Genomic DNA, 25,169 nt, shown 5'->3' with positions numbered 1-25,169 from the left:
TAAACAGTATGATTTCTACAAATGCAAGAACTGATCACCAATAACAAAAGGGTTGCACATTTGTGAGACCTTTGTTTGGATATTCTTGGAAACGGACATATAAGGGGATGTAATAAATAAATGTATTTCACAATTTGAGGTATGCAGAGTAGCTTTGAGAGTACAAATATGCCCATGCCCCCCTCCCCCCTCCAACCCCTGGTGATTTACGCACACACACACACACACACACACACACACACACACAGGCACATAGATTTATCAGGGGAACAACATGGATTACAACATGTTTCAGATGAAATGAGAGAGACATTAAAAATACAACTGAATTGTCACGTTTCATTTACATTTCTTCTCCTTTTTTGCCTCATTTCTCAAGTTAATGAGAAGTTTTTGTGGTAGAAACCACAGCTTTTCCAGGCCTGTCAGCTAAAGCCCAGCCGCAATTAAAAAGCCTCCTCCAATTAGGCTGGATTCACACAGCAGATTGTTATTTTGAGTGTGTGAGTGTGAGTGTGTGTGAGTGTGTGACTGTGTGTGTGTAAATGGTATAGTTGTGGTGCCGTGTCTGAACTTTCTTTACAAAATGATGTCATCAGCCGAGGTGCTGCGTTGGCCTAGCGTGTGCTGCATGCATGTGGGCATTTCTAAACGTGAACGTACTTCTGCAGCTGGGTTACAAAAGCTGGACAATCTGATCTTACACGTATACATGGCAGAGAAATTCCGTGTTCTCCAGCAGACCTCTTCCCCGTTTACAGAAACCAGGTTTCTCATTTACGTGACAGGAAATCGGCAACTAGAGAATAGTGAATATAACTGCACGTGCATGTAGGCGAAGTTAATATCTCACCATTAAATGAAATCTCCTTTGCATTGTGTGGATTCAGCCTTGCAGGAAGAAACACCTGATTGCAATTTGTTTTTCCCCTTCTCACACTTTTTGCAACTTTATACGTACTTTATTTAAGTCAGACAAAAACTTGCATTGGTAAAACCAAAAACCAAAGCTTGACACAGTGTGAGCCTAAAATAATTTACATTATTTAAAAAAAAAAAGTTATTTTTGGTGAACGCAGCTCGACAAGAAAACCTGCGATTAATCCCTTGGTGTCCCTTCATATCACATGATTACAGGCCTACAAGCTGATATGAACACGTAACAATCACGACTTGGGTCTTAAAATCTTATGCTTAAGAAAACCCGGGTATAAAACCTAAAAAAAAAAAAGAAAAAAAAAGGTTGGGCATTTTCAAGAAGTAGAAGACACAGTAACACATGTGAGCACAAAAATGAAAACTGATGCATGAAGATTAAATACACACACACACAGTGACATCATAAGTCATAATCACTATGACGTCACCAACACTGGCTTCTGACATCGTCATGCGGTTTGTCTTTTCTCTTAGATTGATACAATACAATCGTTTTTTCTTTTCTTTATTTTAATTCCACTCGAGAGCTTGAGTTATGAAAATCTGGGATTGTACATTAAAATTCACAAAGATTAAAAAAAATAAATGTTTAAGTTTAGCCAAAAATTAAAATAAAATGAAAATAGTCTATTCAAAGGGGGAATCTTTAGACATGAATATTACCCATTAGCATGTGAGCACGTGTATTAAAAGACCAAAAATGGCTGGCAGCAAGAAACACTCTCTTTATTAAATCACAACTCAGAGGAGAAGCTGAAAGTCACAAACAAGGCCTCATGAGTCCAGTAAACTGCATCCATAAAGGGTAAATCCAGTCTGAACGGCTGGAAAGTCCATCTCACAGCCAGAAAAAAAAAAAAAACTAAAAGCTTTACAAAATATGACATCATCATGGCCACAACCTTTTCTCCAACAATGCGATTATTAAAAAAAAAAAAAAAAAGTAATCATGTTTTCACATGTTACACAAAACTTGTTTAGCTCTGCAAATTTGCCTTTATATTTTGTCTTTACACAAGAATAAAAAATAATCTGAACATATGCACAAGCATGCCTCGTGACGCTGACAAGGTGAAGAAACGAAAATGAGAAGCAGACACTGTACAGAGCACAGACACGAAGATAATTCGGTATAGCCCTTAGTGTGAAGTGTCCATTGTCCCCCCCGCCTCGAACCCGAATTGCCCTCCTGCCCTTCATACCAGGTGAGGAGCTGAACTTGCAGTTAACATGTGGCATCATAGACAGACAGCAGGGTCTGAACACCCATCAGCTGCAAAAAGAAACCCTGGGCTGTCTAGAAACAATAAAAGGTTTTGAGTATTCTTTGCTTTTACCAGGTTCGTATTAATGCATGTGGTTGAGTCTTCTAATTTCAAAACATCTTCTTACTAATTATTACGCAAAGGGTCACAGCACAATGTTTCATAAAGATAAACACCTACTAGACTGTACAAAGGCTTTGAGCCAAGACCGTATTTTTAAGTCGATTTGAAGGCCCAGTCACACCAGCGAGTGCTGCGGCAAAGGCAAGTGGAAACTGACGGGGCCGGTTTCTCTAACATGTTTCTATTCTGTCGCACTGGAGCTGAAGGGAAACTGTACCAGTGAATAAAAACATCCCAGTGTTTTCCCATAGAGCTTCGTTGCTGGGCTGAACTCTTTGGCCCATGGCTGAAAAGTGTAGTTATAGACAGTTGACACCTTTAAAATGTGAGCTTCCACTAGTTTTTTTGAATACTATAACACCAAGTAAATAAAACCGTTAAACTGTAGCTCGGGGTGGCAGAAGCTCCGTTGGTAAGACCACTGGGTCGGTAGTTCAATTCCCAGTGGCTCGAAGTTCAGCCTTCGAAGTGTCCTTGGGCAAGACACTAAACCCTAAGTTGCTCCTGGTGGGACAGGTGAGCACCTTGCATGGCAGCCACAATTATTGGTGTGTGTGTGTGTGTGTGTGTGTGTGTGTGTGTGTGTGTGTGTGTGTGTGTGTGTGTGTGTGTGTGTGACTGAGAAGCAACAAACATTTACCATTTAAACTTTTTTTAAATGATTTACCTGCTGGAGCTGATACATCTCTGAAAAAAAAGCCGTAAGCTCCATGAACCGGCTTTGTTCCTTTCAGAAAGATCAAATAAAGACATGTGGGACGAGAAGTGTTCTTGGGATTGTACATCATTCCGTACTGAAAAAGCCTAACAACTTCTCAGGCCTGCTCACTTTTCTGTACAAATCCATGTCAAAGTTGCTGCTGCTCTAATTGTGCATCATTATAATGGAGATCTCAGACATTTCTTTCTGTTCCGAAGAGTCAGACTAAAATACAGTCAGCATCCCAGTCTGCTGCTCCTGTTCTCTGGAAGGAGCGAAAAACTCCAGGGCTTTTCTCCCCGTTTTTGACTTCTCCTGCATTCAAAGTTTCCTACCAGTCAAATTCACCAAACTGGACCTGACACCCTCTGTAACGGTGTCGTTGAAATATTGCAACTTCATTTTGCCGTTTCAAATGCCGATGTGACTGGGCCTTTATGGCAATAATTGGTGTTCATGTAGTGGGTTTTTGTGTTTTTTTTTTAAAAATGGCATTTATTTTTACCTGGAGTGAATCAAACCACAAAGCAATCAAGTGACAGCTAAGTGTCCTTGGCCTGATATTGTTAGCAGTTTCACGACAGTCCAATTACAGCTAGAGAAAGAAATGACGGGCAGGTCACTTGTCCAGCCTTTAAAGTTACAAACTGGCTGGTTTAAAGGTTAAATATGTTTCCAACCAACTATACACACAGTCCTACAGGGCTCAGTTAGGTTAATACTATTATCATCAGGTTAATTTCATACAAAAGCAACGTGTTTGGTTTTAAATACTTTTTTATAAATACAAAGACAAGCAAAACCCGTCTGTCTCAGCCTCATTGCGCTGTCATCCACAGTGGATTCAAAGCCAGATGAATCTGTCAGAGCTCTCGAGGACTCACAGGACAGTGCAATAAAACTCAAGGACAATTCAACAAATCTGACTCAGCGGGTATCCTTCAATAAAAGTCACAGCGAATACCCAGCAGGCTTTAAACTGCAGTCATATGATATTTTTTTGCTCTTTTAAAGTGGACATTTCTGTCTTCCCTTTACAAAGAATGGCTGAATATTCTCTTTTTCGATACACAAAGTGACAAGGAGAAAATCAGTTGGCTATACTTACTATGAGAATAATGTGGTCATCCATCACTTTTTGTTTTAGGGGGGAGGGGGTGCTGCTCGGTTCCAGGGCAGAGCGCAGCCCTGTGAGGCAGCCAGCTGAGACAAAAATTCCTCTTTGCTTTTTCAGTCACTTTGCCTTTTCCCGCTCATTCCTCGGTTTCATCTTCCCTTTAAAAGCCTCATCGTCACCGCTTCTCATACTCGCCGTCTTCCTCTCTCACACAGTCACTTCGTTCTTACTCCCAGTCCGCAGTCCCTGCCCCCCTCCTCCTCCGGGGATGAAGTGCAGCTGTTCGATGGTGCTCTGCCTCTTGCTGGCAAAAGCCATCCGTCGAGCGTTGGGGTGACCTCCGGTCGTCCCTCCTCCACCGTGGGGGTCCCAGCCTCCGTGCATGCCCATCCCAGACATGGCAGCGGTGCTGCGCTCGTGCTCGTGGCCTGACGTTGGGTGGGAGTTCATCTTAATCATGTGGTGGCGGTCCATGGATGGCGTGACGCAGATGTTCTGCTGCGACTGGGCCTTCTGATGGTGGCTGAGCCGACCCATAGTGGGCACCATCCCGCTTCCCCCTCCTCGGTCACCTCTTTCGAGTATCAGCCCCATCGCCATCAGCTGGTCCTCCAGACAGTCAGGTGACACCAGGAGCCTCTCATGGGACCTGGAAAAACAGACTTGTTTATGTTCTCTGCTAATCCATCTACCAGGTTTGACACCTGGGTAGAACCTATGGCAATATAGTTTTCCAGTGGTTTAAAAAGTTCTGTTCCCAACATACATTTCCAGTTGTATTATAGTTTTCATATAGCGTATCACAAACTAAACAGGTCATATTGTTTGTTCTATTTTTCTTGCCATTCAGTGTTTTGAGTCATATGTCACCAGTGGGCCTACTGGGACATGTGTGGCCAACTGTCATTTATTCCTGGTCTGTACATGTAGATTCACAGTTTCCACATTGTGATAAGAGAATAATATCTCAATTATTATAATCTTTTAAATCAAGGTAGTAAGCTGATTTGATACAATATGCATGTTTACTTTTAATTTTCTTCATTGTTAGCTGCTGAGGTTCAAGTGTGATATATTTGAACATGTTTTTAGGGCAACAACCAACATATATTTATTTCAATTACTAATATGTCAATGTGTCATTTTTTGCTCAAGTGGCAAAATTCCAAATTCTTTTTCTATCACATGACAAAAAAAAGTCACTGAATCCTCATATTTTATTAGGGAGGAAGAGCAAATATTTGATTTTTTTTTTATTTAAAAAGGGACTCAAGCAATTGTTTGAATCACAATAATCCTTGAGTTGAGACTCAACAGCTGCTGTTACCCAGGTCACAAATAACCTTAACCTGTATTAACCTTAATGTTTTAAGATAAAAGGCTTTAAAGTCTATTAAAAAGAATATTCTGTTATGCTAATTTAACAGTCTACCCTCACCTTGTCTGACTATTTAAATTTTGATAAAACTATTATGTTTAACATTTATCTAATATTATTTTATTCCCTTTATTCTTATTTTTCATCAAGGAATTCTGCTGCATCTTCTCATGTCACCAGTTATAACTATGACCTCTGCTTTGTGCTCATCTTTCATCTTTTCTGATCTTTCTGTCATCATCCAAATGTCATCTTTCATCGTCTCCCCTCCCACCCCGCCATCCTCCATCCTCTCTCATTTCATGTCTCACCTGCGAAGGGTCTGGGAGTTGGAGCTCCTGCTGGTGCTCATCATGGCTTTGTAGTACTGGTGTTGCTGGTTCTTGGACAGACGAGACAGCGTGTTGCCCTCCCCAAGAGCCAGCAGCTGGTCCTGGGAGCGGACGCGGCGTGGTGGCCTGTCGAAGCTTGAGCTGGCGTACTGCGTCTGGGTGGGCAGCGGGTACGGGTTGGGGGTTGAGGGGATGTGGAGTCGAGGCCTGGAGCCGTGCAAAGGCAGCGTGCCCCTCGATCCCAGTGTGTACTCGCCACCCCAGGGCAGTTGGTGTTGCGAGGAGTGGAAGGACGGTGGAGCATTGTTGGCACGACGTTTGGAGGTGTAGTACTCGTCAAGTTCTTTCTCTGGTTCAGCAAAAGAAAGAGAATTTCCAAAAAATGAAATAAGGCTGCAACAACTGTGTAGATACAATATCACTAATGATACATTTGTGATTCAAGGATGTCTTGAAAATATAATGCATTATGATCCCTTTTCTACTATGATGACAGTAAATTTAAACTGGTGAATAGATTTACAACTATCACCATGACGTTTTGCCTGAAATTGCTTTTTATTCCCAACAATCCGTGAACGTTACATATCCGTTTGCAAGTAAAGGACATGAGCAGCAAAGGGTTTAATGAGACGCTGTGTGTTCCTACACCCTGAGGCACCGCGTCTCCCTTGTCCTACCTCCAAAACATCGTTTAATCCATGTGAAAAGTGTTCAGGGACAATACAGAGCATATAAGCCACCTGCATTTCTGAAGCTCTTGGAGCCAAATGATCGATTTTATGAAACTGGTATTTTATAGAAATTCAGGGAACTTACGGGATGTTTTCTAGGTTTGGAAATTATAGAAAATACATGCAAACTGGTGCATTTTATGGAACTTCATGAACTAATTCATTTTAGTCTGAACAAACATGACTTTGAGCCAACTCAGGTGTAGTACCAACATCAAGCTTGTGGTGAAGAACTAGTCAGAGAGTAGACGGACACTTTGAGATCTTTTCATCCATGTTAGTGAAAGTGGTGAAGGTGACCAGATAAAATAGAAAAGTCTGCAAACAACAAGTGGAAAAACTCCACCTGTTGATGAAGGCATGCAACGGGAACAAACAGCCTCTCTGACTCTCTGACAGCTGAATCTTGGTGTGAGTTTGTTTTCGCAACTGTTGTTTCCAAGGTCAAGAGAGAATTCTCAACTTCAGAAGAGAATACACATGCTAACAGATGAAAAAAGAAAGATGAAAGACATGGAGGCAAAAGCTAAACGAAAAGGAGGCAAATGATGCAAAAAGGGAAGGACAATGTCAAGCAGGACAAAGAGAGAGAGAAAAGAAGAAACTGAAAGAAAAGGGAGGTGAAATACGTCAAAAGAGAACAGATGGACTGGTGAAATGGAGGTGATCATATCAGAGGAGGCCAGAAAGGATAATACAAAAAAGAATGATGGGGGGCAAAAGGAGAGGGGCTCTGCAGATTTCATGAGGCAATAAAGAGAAAGAGAACAACAACAACAAAAACCAGACATAACACAGGTCAGGTAAAGATAAGTTTAAAGATAGTTTAAAACAGAGCGTTGAGAGAAGAAAGATCCAACATAAATCACGTGAAAATGAGGAACTAGAGACAAAGTAAAGAAAGAAGAAACTGTTGTTGAGGTTCATTAATAGTGAAATACAGTGTTCCTCTGCTTTCTGCTCCATAGCCTTGAGACCACTTTAATCTTCAAAGCATTTCCATGGAAGCAGCTCCCCAAGAGCCAATTTAAAGCTGACCTTTAACCAGCCACCTCCCTACATAGTCTTCTCCTCTCTGTCAACTCTCTTCCCCTCCTCGTTTGTTCCTTTGCCTTCTTTCTCTGCCTGCTCTCTTTTCCATTGTCCTTTTGTCGCCCCTCTTGAGGTTCTCTCTCCATGTCCTTTTAGCACCACCTTCCTCTCCGATCACGGTTTGTCTCGCGTGCTCTTCCTCTCTTGGTCTTGCTCTCCTCTTCTCCTTTCTTCTCCATTCATTCCCTTCCTGTAAAGCCAAAGTATTAGGGTTTCTCCCTGGCTGCCGTCCACAGACAAAGACACTTTTATTAGTGGCCTTTCTGCAGCGCCACATGGGGAACTACATCAAACAGGCCAGGTTTCATTCAGTGCTTGGCGAGAGGTCGCATTCTCTCTCTGAGGCACAATGACAACTTTTCAGTCTCCCATTGAAGGGGCGTTCTATGTAAACGGACTGTTTTTTTCCCCAAAAAGCAGCACCCTAATAATCAGCGAAGTGAAAACACGGCTTTGCTTTTGATTCCCTGTAACAAAGATTCAAGCTGTAAATGGAGGCTTTTGCATGTTCCTCTAGCTCTATTGTGCTTTCAAGCAATGTCTCTTTATGGTTTTGGTCTGTTACGGATAAACAGGATAAAGGGAACTCGATAAATTGGGTAAAAGCAAATTTCCATCCTCTGAACCGACATCACATACAAGTTTGCAACACGAGGGCATAAAATATTCCATGTTCCTGCCACATCCTGAATCCATCGCTCAATGAATAAAGTTACGCAGCCAAATTTACATGTATGTCTGTCCATGCTCCTATTCTAAATCAGTTTCTGCATGAGTCCAAGTGGAGAGTTAAACATTTGAAGAAATTCTGTCAGTAATCATGAGAATGGAAAAGCCAGACAACCCAAACGCATAATTCCTCCTTTACTATTGGAAATTGCTTCTGGGGCGTTTTAAAAACAAAAAAAGTTTTTCAACTATGTACCTATGTCTGTTATACTGCTTTAGTATACTGCTAATTACTGTATGTTGTCAGCCAGACCTCGCAAGTGTATCTGGAAAACGTGAGCACACAAGCGCAGTGTTTGGATTTGGCCAACAATGAAATGTAATAACCACGATGAAAGAGAAGGTGGAAAGAAATAGTGCCACCTAAATGACTTCTAATAGAAAAAGCACAGGTTGTGGTAATAAAACAAGCTGAAATGAACGCAGACATAAGGAGCATAGCAGAGCAGGGAAACAGAGGGGTGGGCACTGCAGAGTGGACAAACATTAGCTTCACCTGCATATTGCTTTAAGTTTTTAGGAGTATTTTAGACAAAAATTTCAAACTAAACATTCTTAGTCAATATGCTATATTTATTTAAAAAAAAAAAAGACTCATACAGCAGGTGCAGGTATATAACAGGCAAAAACTTAATTTAAACTGACAAAGTAAAGAAAAATAAATGACATTAACGGCAATGTCCTCTGTGCAGACCCACTCATCTCGGGAGCACAAGATCCACCGTGGGCAAGAAATTAGATTGTGTAAATCTTGAAGCTCTCTACCGTTTTCAAAACAGAAATCTGAAACATAAATCAGCTTGAACGATATGGGGCCTCAAAGGCTGCAGAAGAGCTCAGTTCATGCCACACAGAGCCTGGTTCATGGATAAGACAAAAAGGAAGCAGGGTGACCGCTGAAGGTCTCGTGAAATAATAGGAAGCCTTTTCCAAAGATGGCACAGCAGCATCCATTGAAGTGTTTTCTCCTAATGACTGAATTTAAAAAAAAAAAAAAAGCCTCCTCTGCGCTGCAAATTTACCTTATTATTACCTCCAATTGCCAGTACAGTCGTGTCACGTGCACACTCACACAAACCCCCATGTAGTACCCACCCATCAGTCAACCTGCAGAGGAAACACCCCTCCCCCTGCAGTCTTCAGCAGAGACAGACACAGAGACCCGTTGCCTGCCACTGCCTCTCAAATAGCTTTTCTTCCTTGTTGAAGACAACCAGGCCCCTGCAGAATAGCAGCCAATGCCCCTCCCCCATATCTCCATCGCGATCCCTTCTTGCTTTTCCTCCACAGCGTCTCCCTTCATTCTTCTCCCCCGGCTCCTTTATCATGAGATCTGCATTTTTGTCTTCACAAATATCCCTTTTTGCTTCCCGCAGTCTCCTTATTTGCCCAATCAGCTCTAACCTCTCAACGTTAAAACTGTTCTCTCTTAATTTCCCAAATCCCCCTTTTGTCCCCTCAAATCTTCATTTCTTCTTTTCTGCGCATTTATATCATGGAGCATTGTTTTGTCCCTAATTCTTCATCTCCGTGTAAATGCTGGCACCTGATTTTGATGTAGTTTTAGACTTTGATTGAGTCATTTGATTATTTTTTTTTTGGTTGTGATTTAGCTTTAAATCAACAGAAAACTAAAGCTAGTGTAGCTTTTGTCTTTTGGCATTATTTTTTTATGCATTTGTAATGAATATGCCATGTTTCTTTTGCACAGGTGTTGTTCTGGTCTATTTCAAGGTTAGTGGAAAAGGCCGTTTACTTCAGGTCCACACACCTGTCTTTCACACAAAAGGTTTCGTTTTTAACTAAGCTTGGGTTTTCAATGGTTAGTTTATGCAAATTTTGTTGAGAAAAAAAAAAGTTTTAACTGGCAAAAAGAACACTGCTCGATTCATTTTTCACTTTCTGACGTTTTGATTTCCTTTACTCTCAACGTTTTCTCAAATTCTTCTGCCTTTTCTCCATCTTCTTCGGACTAATTACCCTCGGTCTCCCCATTACTTCATTACAGTTTTTCTCAATTGCCAAGCTGCGTTTAATGAAACTGGGATCCACTCTTGATTATTAGGATAATCATCTTAGCATGCAAAATTATGAATCCCTAATGTATGTGTGGGCAACACCCTAAACAAAAATCGTCAATCAGCCCTTATCCATCTATAAAAGATGCTCCGTTCTGCTATTTGCAAGTCTGGATTAAAGACAATGGAATGTTAATGTTAAATTCATTATTTCAATTTTTTAGTTGAATTTTTTGTTTCATCTTAGTTTTCGGTATTTTTATTTAAGTATTTACTGTGTTCGCCTTTTGTTTTTTTGAATAACAAAAAAATAAAAAATAAATAAATCTTTAGTTCAGTAAAAATGCTCTAGTCCAGATGCTCACTGTAGGTCCTGCATGTCAAAGTCAATTGGACTGAAAGAGCTGCACACAGGAATGAATCAGGAAAACTTTCTCAGGAAATCTCTTCTTTACCGTAATTCAACAGGTAATGTCAAAAAAGTACAGGTGCAGAGGGTTTTGTTGTCTCTAGTAAAATCACCATGGGATAATGTAATATTGACAGATGTATTTTATATTTTTTTTGCCTACTTTATAGTAAATGATTCAAAGACCAAACGTTTGACAGAAGTTGTATTGTTGCTTATGTTGCGTGTTTTTATAGTTTTGTTAGTGTGAGAGCATTTTGCAAACACAACGTGTCATTTTTGGCAGTGAGTTTGTGTTTCAGTCTGTGTGTTAAGTTTTTTGAAAATGTAACTTCAGAGAGGACACAAGAGCTAATGAGAAAAACAGTAAGTTCCCCTTTTTTCAGTGTGTTTGCTTCAACATTATGCCTGTTTAGCAGGAACAGTTTAGACATTCTGACTACTCTGAAATGGTTATTTGGCTTTGCAGCCAAGTCCCAAATCTCCTGGCAGCGACGCCGGCCTGCTGCCTTAATGGACGTTGATTCAGGAGAGAAGTGATTGTGTGAAAATCTGAACAACCAGGCCACAAGAACTGAAAAAGCTGGAAAGAAAGTCACAATGTAAAAGAAGTAAGTTTAAGTTAAGTTTTGGGCCAGTATTAGCTAGTTATAGATTACTGTTTATGCCAATATGCTACAAACACAGGCTAAACCGCATCACGTGTTAGCTGAGCAGATAAGATGACAGTAGGGAGAATACTTCAACAATGTCTTGATTAATTGATGTGGAAACAATATTTGGCTTTATGGGGGCTGGGAGGTGGGGGTTGTGTTCTGGATTATTCTTCAGCCAGTCAACCATCACATATGCAGTCAGTTGCTATGCGAAGCTTCACTCTGGTCGCACTGTGGTGACTCAGCAGCCTTGTATAAAAAAAAAAAAAAAAAAAAAAAGTTAAAAAAAAACAAAACACATTTATAAGAAAACTTCACCCGTGCAGCAAAATCCACTTCTTGGCCATGTATCTAAGAGTTTGATATGTTCCAAACAACTTTCACTATGGCAAAACAATTCTCCAGACCTATGAAAAGGCACAAACAAATGTAAACTATGAGTGAAAAGCCACAGATCTTCTGCAGTCAAGTGGATTATACTGCAGAGAAGTTCCTGGATGGAACCGATGCTTTGACCTGGCTTTGTAGACTATATGCTGTGCAATCTGAAATGGAGTAAGGTGCATTTCAAGTGTTCAAGTGCTTATATGTTGTGAGTTCTATTGAGACACATCAGATTTATTGTGCTAGCCAGTCTATACTGTTCAGATATATAGATTCTGCAGAAATACTGTATAAAGCTATTGCATCCTATATGGCTTCCAGCAGGTGCGTTGTCTTGCCTCAAATCCCTTATGCTATGTCACAAAAACAGCACAACTGTACAGAAACGTCTTTTACTTTGTGTTTGTTTTAGATCAATGTTTCTATCTAAAGCATATTGTTTTAAGACATCTTGTTTGGTAAAATGAGATTTGATTAGCTCAGTGAGTGTGTTTACATGGACTTAAGTAGCCAGGTTACAGTCATCTTTCTCAGGAAAGCTGATTTCTCTGCCATGTATACGCGCAACTACAACCGGTCAAGGCAGATGGTCGTCCACCCTGAGCCTGGTTCTGAAGGAGGTTTCTTCCGTTAAAGGGAGTTTTTCCTCTCCACTGTTGTCTATGGCTTGTTCAAGGGGGAATTGTTGGTTTCTCTCTATACATCTTCATAGTCTTGACTTTATTCTATAAAGGTCCCTGAGATGACTTTGTTGTGAATTGGTGCTATATAAATAAAGTGGAAAAATTGAAATTGGAACTAGGTTTCTAATCATCTTTCTTCAGCTGGAGATGTGTGTAACGCAAGGCTACTGACAGGACCACATGGCTCCTTTTCAGAACAAAGTCTGCGTAAAGTCCAACAGAAAACAGAACTAACACAAAGCTCGTGGAAGCTTAAATAAGTCACTTTCAGACTGTTGTGGATGCATCTTTCCTCTCTCTCCCCTTGTGCTGTCGCTCAGTTGAAATCTATGCATCAGGCTTCCAAAATAAGTCTGAGGTGGTGGAGAAATCAGGTTGCTCTGCTGCTGCATGTATACCTGGATTTCCTGTAACAAGGTTTCTTAAGTGCGTGTAAATGCAGTCACAGACACCTGAGTGGTTTCAAAACAAGCACAATTGGCCCTTGTCGTTTGTAAAAATTTCTCAACATTCCTCTGTAGTTCAGCTGGGTGCCTTTTAAATCTGTGTCTCACCAGATGGTGCTTGTGCTGCACAATGAACAGCAGCCAATCACTGTCTCGGCATTTGGAGTTGATATGTGGGAGCTGCCAGTCTGTGTTACCGAATAATCAATTACTTGCTTCCCCCTCTTCTTCCTTCCATCTCCCTTTTGTTCTTCCCCCCCTTTTCATTTCCCTCTCAGCCGCTTTACACCCCACCCGCCTCCCCAGCCCCAGCTCACCTAGTCTCTTCAAGGAGCTGTAGCGGTTGATCTCCGGTTTCATGGCTGCGTCATAGGACGGTGGCAGCTGGGCCAGGTTGTGGAAGGAATGAGAGAAGGATGGGTGGCTGCTGTTGTGCCTCATGCCACCTCCAATGATGCTGCCGCCACCAATGCTAGGACCTTTCCCACTACTTGAAAGCAGGGTAGGACCAGAGGAGAGCTGAGGGGTGTTGTTCATACGAGGACCGCGCTCTGGAAAGAGACGGCCATGGATGGAAGGAGAGGAGAGGCAAGAAAAGGACAATGAAAGTAGAGGGAGAAACAGATTAAGAAAATGAAAAATAGGGGGAGGAAAGATGGATGTAGGAAGGAAGAGAGAGACCAAAAGAAATGGGTGAGGAAGGAAAAAGATGCAGAGGGGAAAAAAGAAAGAAAACGCAGCAAAGAAAATGGAAAAGAAGGAAACAGAAAGAACAACAAAAGAAGATAATACAGGCTGGTTAATGATCAGTAAACACAAGTGTCTCCGAGCTCCATGGCGACCATCTATAAATACAACTCTGTTCTGTTTATCCGATGCTCCAACACAAACATGTCAGCCACATGTAAAAACACAAATATACACCGATAATGCCCGGAGGAATCTAGACACACAAACATTCACATTTATGCAAAGTGCAGAAGCAGCATGTCGATCAATACACAGAAAAGAAAATGATTTTTCTTATGTAAGATTAGCAGTATGGGGGAGGGGCAGGCATGTCTGTTTTGCAACATGTATATTCATATCAGTTACATCATACAGTATACGAGCACATTCATATTTTCCCAAACAGCAGAACAGACAGCACTTTACGGGACCCAACATGTCGGTGCACGCAGCAGCGACCTGACATGTGTAGGTTCTGTACACGGAAACGGGGACAATGAGCTCAGAGTCAAAAAGGTACAAGTCTAATCGATGAACACATGCTGCCCATTGCTGGACCATTGTTCACCCTCTGATGAGGGACTTGAGGTGCTAAAGTAATAACGAGATGAGGAGAAGCTTTATTAACTTGTCGGATTCATCAGTGGATGTTAAAATAGGTTAAAATGTGAGAATGTACAAATACTGAAACAATGAAAGATTATTTAACTGTGTTTCCTGCGTTTTGAGATAGACTCAGTCGACACCGGGTCCATTCAGGATGGTAATGCTTACGGTCTGCAATATTAAGACTACTTGTTGAAATATAGTGATCATTGACCACTGACAGTAATGGGCAATAATGAACAATATTGTCTTCATCCAGTTACACCCGGGGAACACACCACATTCTGTACTGTGCATGTTACACACACACACACACTGTAGGGGGGGAAAAAAAGCAATGCTAGCTCTGAAAGCATATAGCTAATAAAACACGAACACGATTACAACCGAACTGCATGAAACGTTGAGCTACGTGTACTGTTCTTGTGTCATGCTACAAAATTGGCTCGGCCATTACCAGGAGTGCAAGGTAATCGATTTTCTTTTTTTTTTTTCCTGGGAACACCTACGACGGCTGAGAGTTTTGATAATGGTGCCATGGAGAAATGAACTTGAATGTTTGAAGAGTATCTGACTCAGAGAGCTGAAGTGTTCTGTTCTTGTGTTCTCCCAAGAGGCTGTTAACATTACCTAACACAGGAAGAGAGGGGACACAACTAAAGAAACCCAAGGACAAATAACTAAAAATGTCTCAGATCTGATATTTTTAACCAGATATTGGAATCAATTGGCATGAATGAACTAAATCAGCACCGATAAAGAACAGCTTACAAATGTATAAATCTTATAATATCACTGAGTTGTCGACTGAAGGCCATCATTCGGTGTCAACACCACTTCAAAAAAGGTCCAGGTTGCTCTCTGGTGATATAGCAAAGCAACGAAACAAACTAGCGCCTACAGATTTGACATTCAGCAATAGCATTAATTGAGTTTAAAATGTGGGATTGTATTTACTTTATATCTTTGCACACATTCCACGTAAAAAGCACCATTTACATTTAAACTTTTAGTTTAATCTTTACTCTCAGTCTGTTGCATTCTTGTGCAATTCATCCCGAGGGACATGTGTAGGTGTAATGGCCTGGAATCATGTTCAAGGAAACAGCTATAAAAGTTCAGTGAAAATCATGCTCATCATCTTTGTCCTCATATTTGTAATCCAACCTTAACCAGGCAGCCATGATATGCACCATATCAGTTTTCACAGTTTAAGAGCTGGAAGAATGACTTCTGACACTACATCACTTGTGCTAGCATTGTTTTTTTTTTTGCTTTCTTGGTATAAAATCCTGGGAGAACGGACTCTGGGACATGCAGTGACCTTGCTTAAGCCAAGGCTGACACTGAGGTGTAGTGTCAGCTGTGAGCACACTTGCACAATCACTGCTACACAGAAAGGAGGAGCAGCAGCAGCACATTTGGAAGCAAGCTTGTGCAATAAGCAGAGGGCAGGCCGGACAACTTTTAGCTCACACCCTTATGAAAGATGTGTCACTTTCAACGCAACCGTGTTTTGTGTGTGTGCAGACACAAGGTTGAGCTGACCATGGCACAGCTGTTTTAGGAGTGTAGGACAACAAGCTGTCACACCGACAACAAAACAAACAGATGGTGTGGTGGTGAGGCCGTGAACCCAGTCGGCAGCTCGCCGCCACCCTGGCTGGACCTTCGCCGCTAACCACGTGGCTTACCGATGGTAGCAGAGTGTATGGGGCTGGAGGCAGACCCCTGCTGGTTAAAATGGTGGTGCAAGTTCCCAGCTGAAAAGAGAGCAGAGCCGACAAACTGATGGACAACGACTCCAGAGACACAGGAGGCGTGTGCCGAGTAAGCATTTGTGTCAACAAAAAGACAGAGAGAAACAGGGACAGAAAGATGGGAGGAGAAGACAGTCCCTTCAGGAATTGGCTTTATTTTATTTTATTTACAGACACATATGTAGCCCTGCAACTATAGATCAAACTACCTATAATTTGATCAATTATTGAAAGACATTAATAGTGAAAGCTGTGTCCTATCGTTTCCTAAAGCCGAGATGTGACCGTTTGTTTTAGCAAAATCATTCTATTTGTGATCAGATGTGACCGAGCAAAGTAACAAATCATTACATTTCAGATTCAACAAGCAGCTGTTAGAAATTTGATTTTAAAAAACAATTGAAAACAATCAAGTTATGATCAAACCAATTGACAGTTCATCATGCATACATGTTTCAACAAATCAAAAAGTCACTTTGTAATTCAAAACTTCTACAAGTTCAACGGCATTAATAAACTATTCAGCAAAATCCTGAGGAGACTGGAAGGAGGGAGCTTGTCTTGTGAGACGTAAGAGACAGTGGCACAGCAACAGGGAGAAATAATGAGAGAAAAGTGGGTTTGTGTGCGTTTGGATTAATCATTACAGAAAAAAACTAATACGTTCACCACCACTTGTGTCCACCGCTCAGAGGGAAAAGGGTTGTCGAATGTTGCAGGTATGTTTTTTTTTTTTCATTAACCAAACCACAGAAATGTGAAATGTGTTAATGAGCAAAGTTTGTGGGTCAGAAACGCAACAAATCTGTGGGAGTAAATAATCTTAAAAAAGAAAATACATAGCACTTCAATTAAGTAAATTCCAAATGGTAAAAACTATTTTTTTCAAAGACTTACATACGCACACACCAATAAAATACATAAGAAACACAGAATAAGGTGCGTGTAGTTGGGAGTTACATTGACTTTCTAAAGTAAAATAGTTGATACATTTTTGAAGGCCGACCTGGTTTTCAGCACCTTCTTGGTTCCCTCGACAAAAAGCCAAATGGGATTTTCCAATCTTCCGAAATTAATAACACATGACTTTCGAAACTTAATAGCTTTTTATTTCTCACAATTGCATTTGTTAGGCTATAAACAAACTACATCACTGTTAAATGACTTCACCGCCACTACATTTCCAATGTAGCACATTTACACCTTCTACAACAGCCCTACTTCCTAAAGTGACCTGTAGGACGTTTAAAGTTTCCAACAACCTCCATAGTGTAATTGAGCCACTAGTCAGCAACCACCTGAGATACATTAAAGGTGAAAAAGAAATTATGAGTGGGGATATGAACTGACTAATAACGTGCAGTAAAATCAATCTCTTGATCTTGTGGTAACAACAATCCTTATTTGGGGCATTTAACAAAACTTAACAGGCTTCAGGACGAGGGAACCAGACGGGCTGAAAGGTCTTTCAATTCATTTTTAAATAGAGCACAGGATAATTTACACTACTGTATAATAACTATAATAAGTGTCATTGTGATTTCCACTAATGACTGACAATAACTTCTATTAATAGCAGCATCTGGCAACAATTCAGTCACAGTAAATATAGTTGTCCTGAATTGTGATGTGTGATTGGACTGAGATTTGTTAAAAAAGTAGGGACAATCATCACCCGTGTCACTGGGGGGACACAACAAGCTGGCTTAAATTGATGTCACGGTAACGTGCATTTGCAATTAACGTGTTTTTCTTTTGTTTTTTACATTTTTAAATTCCTGTCACTTACTGCGGTTGTCCTTGCTCTGCAGGATGGGCGTGTAGAGGTTTTTGGATATGCGTCCATCTGAGGTGGTGGTGGTCAACACTGCGGAGTTGTTCCTCTCTCCCTGCTGCACCGGGCTTGACTGGTGACGTAAGATATCAACCAGTGATCTGACAAGGCAGTGGAGGCATGGAGCGATGGAAAACGGGAGATGAGGACGGAGGATGAAGAGGAAGAAGGAGAGACAAGAAAGAAAGGTGGAAGGGAGGAGAAGGAGAATGAACATACACTCTTAATAGAAAAAAAATAATAATAACATGGTGTCAAATTTCACACAGCACATCAGGAATTTTTTTTTCACAAGCTGGAAAACCGTACAATACACCGAACAAACTAAACACTTCACATAAAAAAAAAAACAAAAACACATTCAAGTGAAAAATATGGTGAAGTTTCCATTTCTATTCAGACCACATAAGAGACTGTAGCTGTGCCCCCACCTTTAATGTCAACTAAGCCCTTTTGCAGATGTGCACTTAAGACACTTTGTGTAGTTGATACCGAACATTACATGAGCATTAAAGCTCTATCTGCAGGAGACAAAGATAAAGTCAGCAGTGTCAGTTTCCATGTCTGAAAAAGGTTCAGAACACCTTAGTAATGCCCCCTAGTCTGCCTTGTCATCCCAGTCTCGGCTCGCCTGTCCTCCAGTCCACCAATGGTCTCTGAGCTGCATCAACCGTCATAAACATTAAAGAAATGCAACAGGCCTGTCCTCAGTTCTCACCTGGGCATGTTGATGTCCCTGTTCCGGGGTCGGCGAGCCACCTTGCTGAAGGCGATCCTGACGCCCACAGCCACCACCAGCGTGAAGGAGATCACCCCCCCAATCACATAGGGTGTACTGTATTTAGAAAGACATGCGTGACATTTACTCGGCACAAAATAGCCACTTTCACACATTATCCAGACTTTATCCCCCCACCCCACTAGTACAATGTCCGCGTGCAGCACACTGCTCTGTCCTGGATTGTTGGGGAGGATTTACCAACAACAGGAGGACACTTGGATGATGTGTCTATCACTTGACTCCCATTGTAGTCGAGTAATAGAACCTTTTTTTAGCTGCGTGGCTCCAATGTGCAACCAAAACCGTTTACCACAGCCTAAGTTTTCGATCATGTTGAGCCTCCTGAATGTCCTGATCTCGCTCGGAAATCACACAACGACACTTTTCACCTTCACAATTTTTCCGCTGTGTGTTACGTGTATGAACTGCAACTTCGGACAAGGTCCGAGCCAGATTTCTGAAACAGGCTCATGTTTTATTGTCTTACCAGGTATTTACTTGATTACGGTGTTAGAAAAGTATCACAATAGAAAACTTACCATATATGGCACTAAGTTCTGTTTTTGGTCATTTGACCAAAAATACCAAATACTATGTTTACTTGTCTATGACTTAGTGGTAAAAAACCAGTCCATACTCTGACCTGCTGCTGTGTTGCTGAAGTGTCTCAAAGTCTGGATCAGCCTTGTTGCCTGCGGGCACGGTGACGGGGACCTGTGGGTCGGCCCAGACGGGGGACTTGTAGTTGGTGCAGGAGTCCTGGTCCAGCCGGTTCCGCTCGTGCTCACAGCAGAAGCGGTAGTGGCAGGTACCGCAGCAGTAGATGTAGCTGCCCTTGGAGCAGTTGAACGTGCTGTCAAAGTGCCCCATAACATCAAAGTAACCTCTGTGGAACAAAGCAAATTAATTTGTTCACCGGTGCTGCAGTATTTGAGATTACTGTAGCTTGTACTCATGAAATCTGGCCAGCTTGCTTCAGCAACACTGGGCAGGTGACTGTATTGGGACCAGTTATCAAAAATTGATGACATTTAAGCCTCAGTCCAACCTGCTGTTTCACCTCCTGTTGCTATCAAATTTAGAAGCAGATTTCCATTACACTAATGAATCATTTTTTTGGCCCTGCTCACTGGCGTTTGACCTTGATCAATTCTACAGTATTACCGCAACTTTAAAAGAAATGAAATAACCGAGCTTAGTAGAACATTAGTGACATATTTGGATCATCATATTTTTGATCTGTTTGTCTGCTTTGGGTTGCATGAATATAGCTGCTGACAGTTCGACTTTGTGTAGCTGCTCGCCAACACACAACTGATTTAAAGCTGATTACATGTTGCTTAGGAACAGCAAGACGCCTCTCAGTGCAAAATATAAGCTTCAGTGAGTTCGAGATCAGAGCTGCAGGAGGAGAATGATGATGCGTCTTGCTTTTATAGCATGCAGTGTGATAAAACCGTTAAACAGGTGGAAATGAATCTGTGCTATGAAGGACATAAACCCCCTCTGCCTTTAACTCTGGGATGGTTTATCTGGAGGACTTTTTTTTTTTCAAGGCTTGAATCTTTTGTGTCTTTGCACTCAGAAGGTGCTGTGATTTCTGTTAAGAGGACAGTGATCCCCTGAAGTTTTCCTTAAATAGGTCGACACCAGAGCCGTTTTTAAGCATAACAGATGGTTTAACAACAGGGTTCTTGTTTTGCCTATGCTCTTTGAAAAGACTGTTAATAACTGCTTTAACCTGATTTGCATTGGTCTTTTGAAGTAATCATTAATATTTGCCATTGTTACATAATAAATGAGTATTTATATCAAACCATTTTTCCTCTTCCTGTAAAATATCCCATATGTATTTTTGACGAGTCTTGAACCCTGGTACTTTAAAAAAAAAAAAAAAAAAAAAAAAGTGATTGTAAAACTGTTTGTTTGAAGATTTGAGGTTACGCCATTCATCATAAAAAAATTAAAAAAAAAAAAAACAACTCTTAGCAGCACGTCACATATTTAGTCCTAGGGAGCCTATGACTGAGCTGGCGTGATCGAAATGGGAAACATCCTTTGATGTGGTACATTATTATAAAGTCAAAAGTTTTCAAAAACAAGTGCAGACTCTTACGGGTTTAGTCAACTTCTATTTGCAAATAATGAGGGTCAGGTCTCATCTGGTTTAACATCTACCCTCCTGCCGCTTTACTTGCGTAGAGGTGAAATCCATTTCATAACCTCTGCCCTGATTTTGTCCAATTACAGAATCTAAAGATGCTCCTACCGCTGCACTGTGACTCACCCACACCACATACATCACAACACGGAAGAGATTTATTTCTAGCTGTACCTGCATACGTCCACATCCACCAGTTGTCTCGGAGGTGGAGCCACCTGGGCTGCACCAAGCGGAGGCTTCAGGGCGTCAGCCGTCACGTTCCTTGGCAACATGATCTGAGGGAGAGGCTTTGGAGGCAGCTCGGCCACGACTGGTGGGTCATCTCCGTCCTCCACTTCGGCCGCTTTTGGCCCCACTTTGGGTCCAGAGGGCAGCGGCGGTAGTGGTGACTTGTAGCCAGTCAGGCGGAACAGGGTGGCGCTCGTTTTGGCAGCAGTAGCCGAGCCACTGCTGCTGGTCAAAATCCTGACATTACTATCGACAGCACGCCGCTCCGAGGACAGCGTTACAGTGGAAACAGCGAAGCAGGAGACAAGGAGGTGAAGGAGGGAGACACAAAACATCCCTCCTGAAATTGTAGGTCTCATTGTTTATTACAAAGTAGTTCAGCTGTTTTAAAAAAAAAAAAAAAAAAAACGATCAGCGTCCTCTTCTTGACTTATAAAAACCGTCAGTATGAAAAGTTTTATCTCCAATCCCTTCTTGTGGTGTGCACACTGCACACATGCAAAGGGCTCGTCTTAAAGTTCAGCAGATTCACTTGGTTCAAGTGATGTTTCATGAATGTGTTTGGCTTTTCACTCTTTCGGTGCAAATGTAAACATTTCTCTCTATACGAAAAGTCTCTCTCTTAAGCAGCTTTTGTAAACATTGAGGTCGATCAGACTTTTCAGGCCCTATACGAACCACCTGCAAACTGGCTGTAGTTCAGAGATAATCGTTAAAATGTGGTTAGTTTCTGGCATCTGATCATTTTGAATTTTTCGTTTTGGTCTCCTGGTTGAGTAAAGTGGTTATTTTACAGTCGACAGGCCAAAGGTTTAAGTCCTCAAAATAGGCAGTACTTTTTTGGAACTTTCAGTAGACAAAACGTGAGTGAGAAAACTGTAAACTCTTAAGAGTTTGCTGTCAGTTGCTTTTGACGCAAAACTAATGACTCACATAAGAAACTGCAATTGAAAATGTCTTCTGTAAACTTTAAGCGCTGTATGTAAACTTCATCTTTCACATTTGATGAGCTTTAACAGATGGTGCATGAATTGGGCACTTCTGTTGTCCTGTATGAATAAGTGACTTATAGAAATCACACATGAAAAAAAACAAAAATCACGTAAAACTTAATCAAATATCTGTGTTGTGTGTGTGGGTGTGTGTGTGGGTGTGTGCACGCACGTGCATGTAAGTGTGTAAACAGTGCTGGCAGCGCTAGAAATCTCAGCTTTGTTTGGTGAACATACTGAGAGGAAGTAAATTTGGCACAAGCTGTGACTTCAAATGTAATAATTTTTTTTCAGTTATTTATTTAGTTTTTTTTACATTTCAAAATTCACCAAATAAATAAGCTCCTAAAATGTTTAGAAGAGCATAAGTAAAGGTCAATATGCTTGAAATTTTGGTTTCAAGTGTAGCAGAAAAGTGGATTTAAAAAAAATTCCGGACCGTGAGTTGGACAGAAGTTCTGCTAAATGACAACATTAAGCAGCATAAAATATTTAATAGTCCTTTCAGCAGCTGCTAGAGGACAAAGATCAGTCCAATAAACAGGCGTGTCAAGGCATTCACATAAGAGTGATCAATAGTGAGGACTGGGTGTCAAAAATCACAGAAAGAAAAGGGTAAAACCATGAGGGTCTATGTGCGTTCGATACCCTTGTGTGAGTGTCTTTGCTCTGAATTTAGCTTGGCCCAAAAGAAGAGAACAAACGAGGGCTTGGGCCCAGTTCTAGCAGGGCAGCGAGGTTCTGCCCATAGAACAGACATGAAACTGTCTGGATTCATACGTCAACGCAGAGGAACACGGGACGACAACTACGGGGACTCAACACGGTCACTTCTGGGCTTGACACAGTTGGAGCTGCCTCGTCACAAATTAATTCCAGAGCGTGACCTAGAAAGACGCAGGTAGAAAAAGTCAGAACTTACAAAGTTGTTCTTTCATCCAAATGTACGAAACTTGGGGTTTTTCCTCACGAGCAGTTTATACATCGACTCCCTGAATGCGAATGTGCACAGATGTGACTGAAAATCACTGTGTTGGCAAAGTCTTAAACAATGTGAGGTGTTCTGTAAATGTGAAAAGGTAACTGTATGGCTGGTGTTTAGTATGGCTTTAGATTATGTTCTTTTCTTGTACAAAGTTGATCTCCTTCCACGGAAAAACGTAAATACAGTGAAAGGCTCTAAATTGCATGTTTTCAGCAGAATAAAAAGGAGGAAGAAGAGGTCACTGGGAATAGATAAAGGGGATTTTTAGGTGGTTTCGTGTGGCGTAATCACGTGCGACATGTGGAAGAAACAGGAGACGACAAAGCGCGAGAGGCCTCTCAGATAGGAGCAACTGGAAGAAGGAGATAGAAAAAGTATCAGTGTTTCACAGCGCAGACTGAGACAACAGTGTATCTCTAAGCCTCTGAGATAGCGGCGGCGGCGGCAGTGGTGGTGATGCCCATGTTTATCAGGTTAGAAGTGGCTTGTGTTGCTTGTCAGTCACACGCCATCCCGCTGAAGCACGGTGAGAGCTATCACGACTTACCACGCTACAAACTACAAAGGGACCATTAGCTGGAGGATCTGTTTGTAAAGCACTTTGAACCAATAATGCACTAATAATCATCCCCGTGTGAAGAATCTTGCAATTTTAGCAATAAGTGCATCAAACACTGACAAAACACAACTGATAAACTTTTATGGTTCTGTTTTCCAAAGTGTCTCTTTTATGAATGCGTGGATTTTATGTTATTTTTTGGAATAATGTGTTTGTGGGTTGAAGGGGACAGAAAAATAAAGCTCAAATCTGGTTTTCAATACTAAATGACTAAACTCATGAGGACATGAAGATGATTACACTTTTTTTTTTTGCTTCTTCTTTTGACACAGTCAGTTTGGCCCAGGGTTTTGGTCTCGGTTGGAACAGTGGTCGAGAAGAAAAAAAAAAAAAATAAGGAAAAAAGTAGTTAGCGAGGAGCCTCTGCTTGGAAGGCAGCTGAGAAAATCTCACAGAAAAACCTCCAAGGGTATGAGGAAAGTCCTGATGAGATCCAAGTAGCTTCTACCTTTTCTTTGCTTCTTTCACTCAGAGGTTCATATCCACACTTTAAGCAGTGCCACACTGAAAGACAAGTACACAACATGCAGAATGTTTGTAAGAATCCACTCAGCCCAGTTTGTCTCCCACACATACAGATGCTTCCCAGTTCAACATTTTCATAAAATTGCACCACTGAAATTCAACATTTGAAGATATATAAACATATAAATAAAAGGAAAGCAGAACAGAGTAATAGTTGCAATTATATATTAACAATTAGTCTTAAGGCTTGTTGCAGTACTGAATCAAAAACCAACCCCACAATTCTACAAAATGTTGTTACCTGCTGCAGCTTGGACATGATGTCTTAAACCAAAAAAAAAAAAAAAAAAAAAATCAAAAGAATAACAAAGGTGTTGCATTTATAAAATTACTAATTAAAGAGTGACTTTCATTCTTAGAAAAAGGTGCCACACCAACACAATTAAACTGGGCGGTGCAGGACAATCCTACAGCAATGGTGTACAGCCATTACAGTGTCATTCGGGATGAGACGTTTGGGGTCACTTCATACACACAGTGATGCCTTGTTCAAGTGTTCAAGTGCACCTTCTTGACAATTAAACTTAAATGGCAGCTGTAGATCAGTTGGTAAGGGAGTCATCCATGGACCACAGGGTTTGTGGTTTGATTTCCGGGCCTGGCTATAAGTCGAAGTGTCTCTGGGCAAGACACTGAAGCCCTAACAGCCCATTGACGGACAAAAAAAGAAAAAAAACCCAAAACAAACACTTTAACCGTATTGGCCTACAGCACAATTTTAAGTTCCTGCAACACCACCACACACAAACACACAGATTACTATATATAAAACATCAGCTGACAGTGGAGATGGAAGCAGCCGGGATCTGACTTTGATGAAAAGAGATCAGGCAACATGACAGCTGCCGTATGGCTTCGTCCAAAAGAAGGACAGAGGAACGAGACCACAGGTGGGTGTGTTTTAGTGGATGTGTGTTCGGCCTACAGAATGAGGCCTGCAG

At 41.3% G+C, this 25,169-nt stretch overlaps 1 protein-coding gene across 4 annotated transcripts in view; it reads right to left on the bottom strand.

Moving 5' to 3' along the window:
• Window positions 1-1,154: 1,154 nt before the first annotated feature.
• shisa7b (shisa family member 7) overlaps window positions 1,155-25,169 on the bottom strand; it is a 38,074-nt gene continuing 14,059 nt past the window's right edge. Inside the window, exons 3-11 of one of the 4 annotated variants that reach the window (XR_010915523.1) lie at window positions 21,051-24,207; window positions 19,359-19,601; window positions 18,653-18,769; window positions 17,890-18,035; window positions 16,035-16,103; window positions 13,323-13,556; window positions 5,834-6,203; window positions 4,136-4,793; window positions 1,155-2,236 (exon numbers count right to left, since the gene is read on the bottom strand). Coding sequence is in view for 3 of the 4 variants with exons in the window: in XM_067520679.1 (XP_067376780.1) it covers window positions 4,352-4,793; window positions 5,834-6,203; window positions 13,323-13,556; window positions 16,035-16,103; window positions 17,890-18,035; window positions 18,653-18,769; window positions 19,359-19,601; window positions 21,051-21,466 (2,037 nt within the window). In the remaining variant the exon portion in view is untranslated. Of the gene's footprint in view, window positions 4,794-5,833; window positions 6,204-13,322; window positions 13,557-16,034; window positions 16,104-17,889; window positions 18,036-18,652; window positions 18,770-19,358; window positions 19,602-21,050; window positions 24,208-25,169 lie in introns of all 4 variants that reach the window. The other 3 variants (XM_067520679.1, XM_067520817.1, XM_067520905.1) reach the window with 3 other exon arrangements.

This window comes from Channa argus, chromosome 1, assembly GCF_033026475.1.
Source record: "Channa argus isolate prfri chromosome 1, Channa argus male v1.0, whole genome shotgun sequence".
NCBI lineage: Eukaryota > Metazoa > Chordata > Actinopteri > Anabantiformes > Channidae > Channa > Channa argus.
This window is presented reverse-complemented; position numbering and strand designations above follow the sequence as displayed.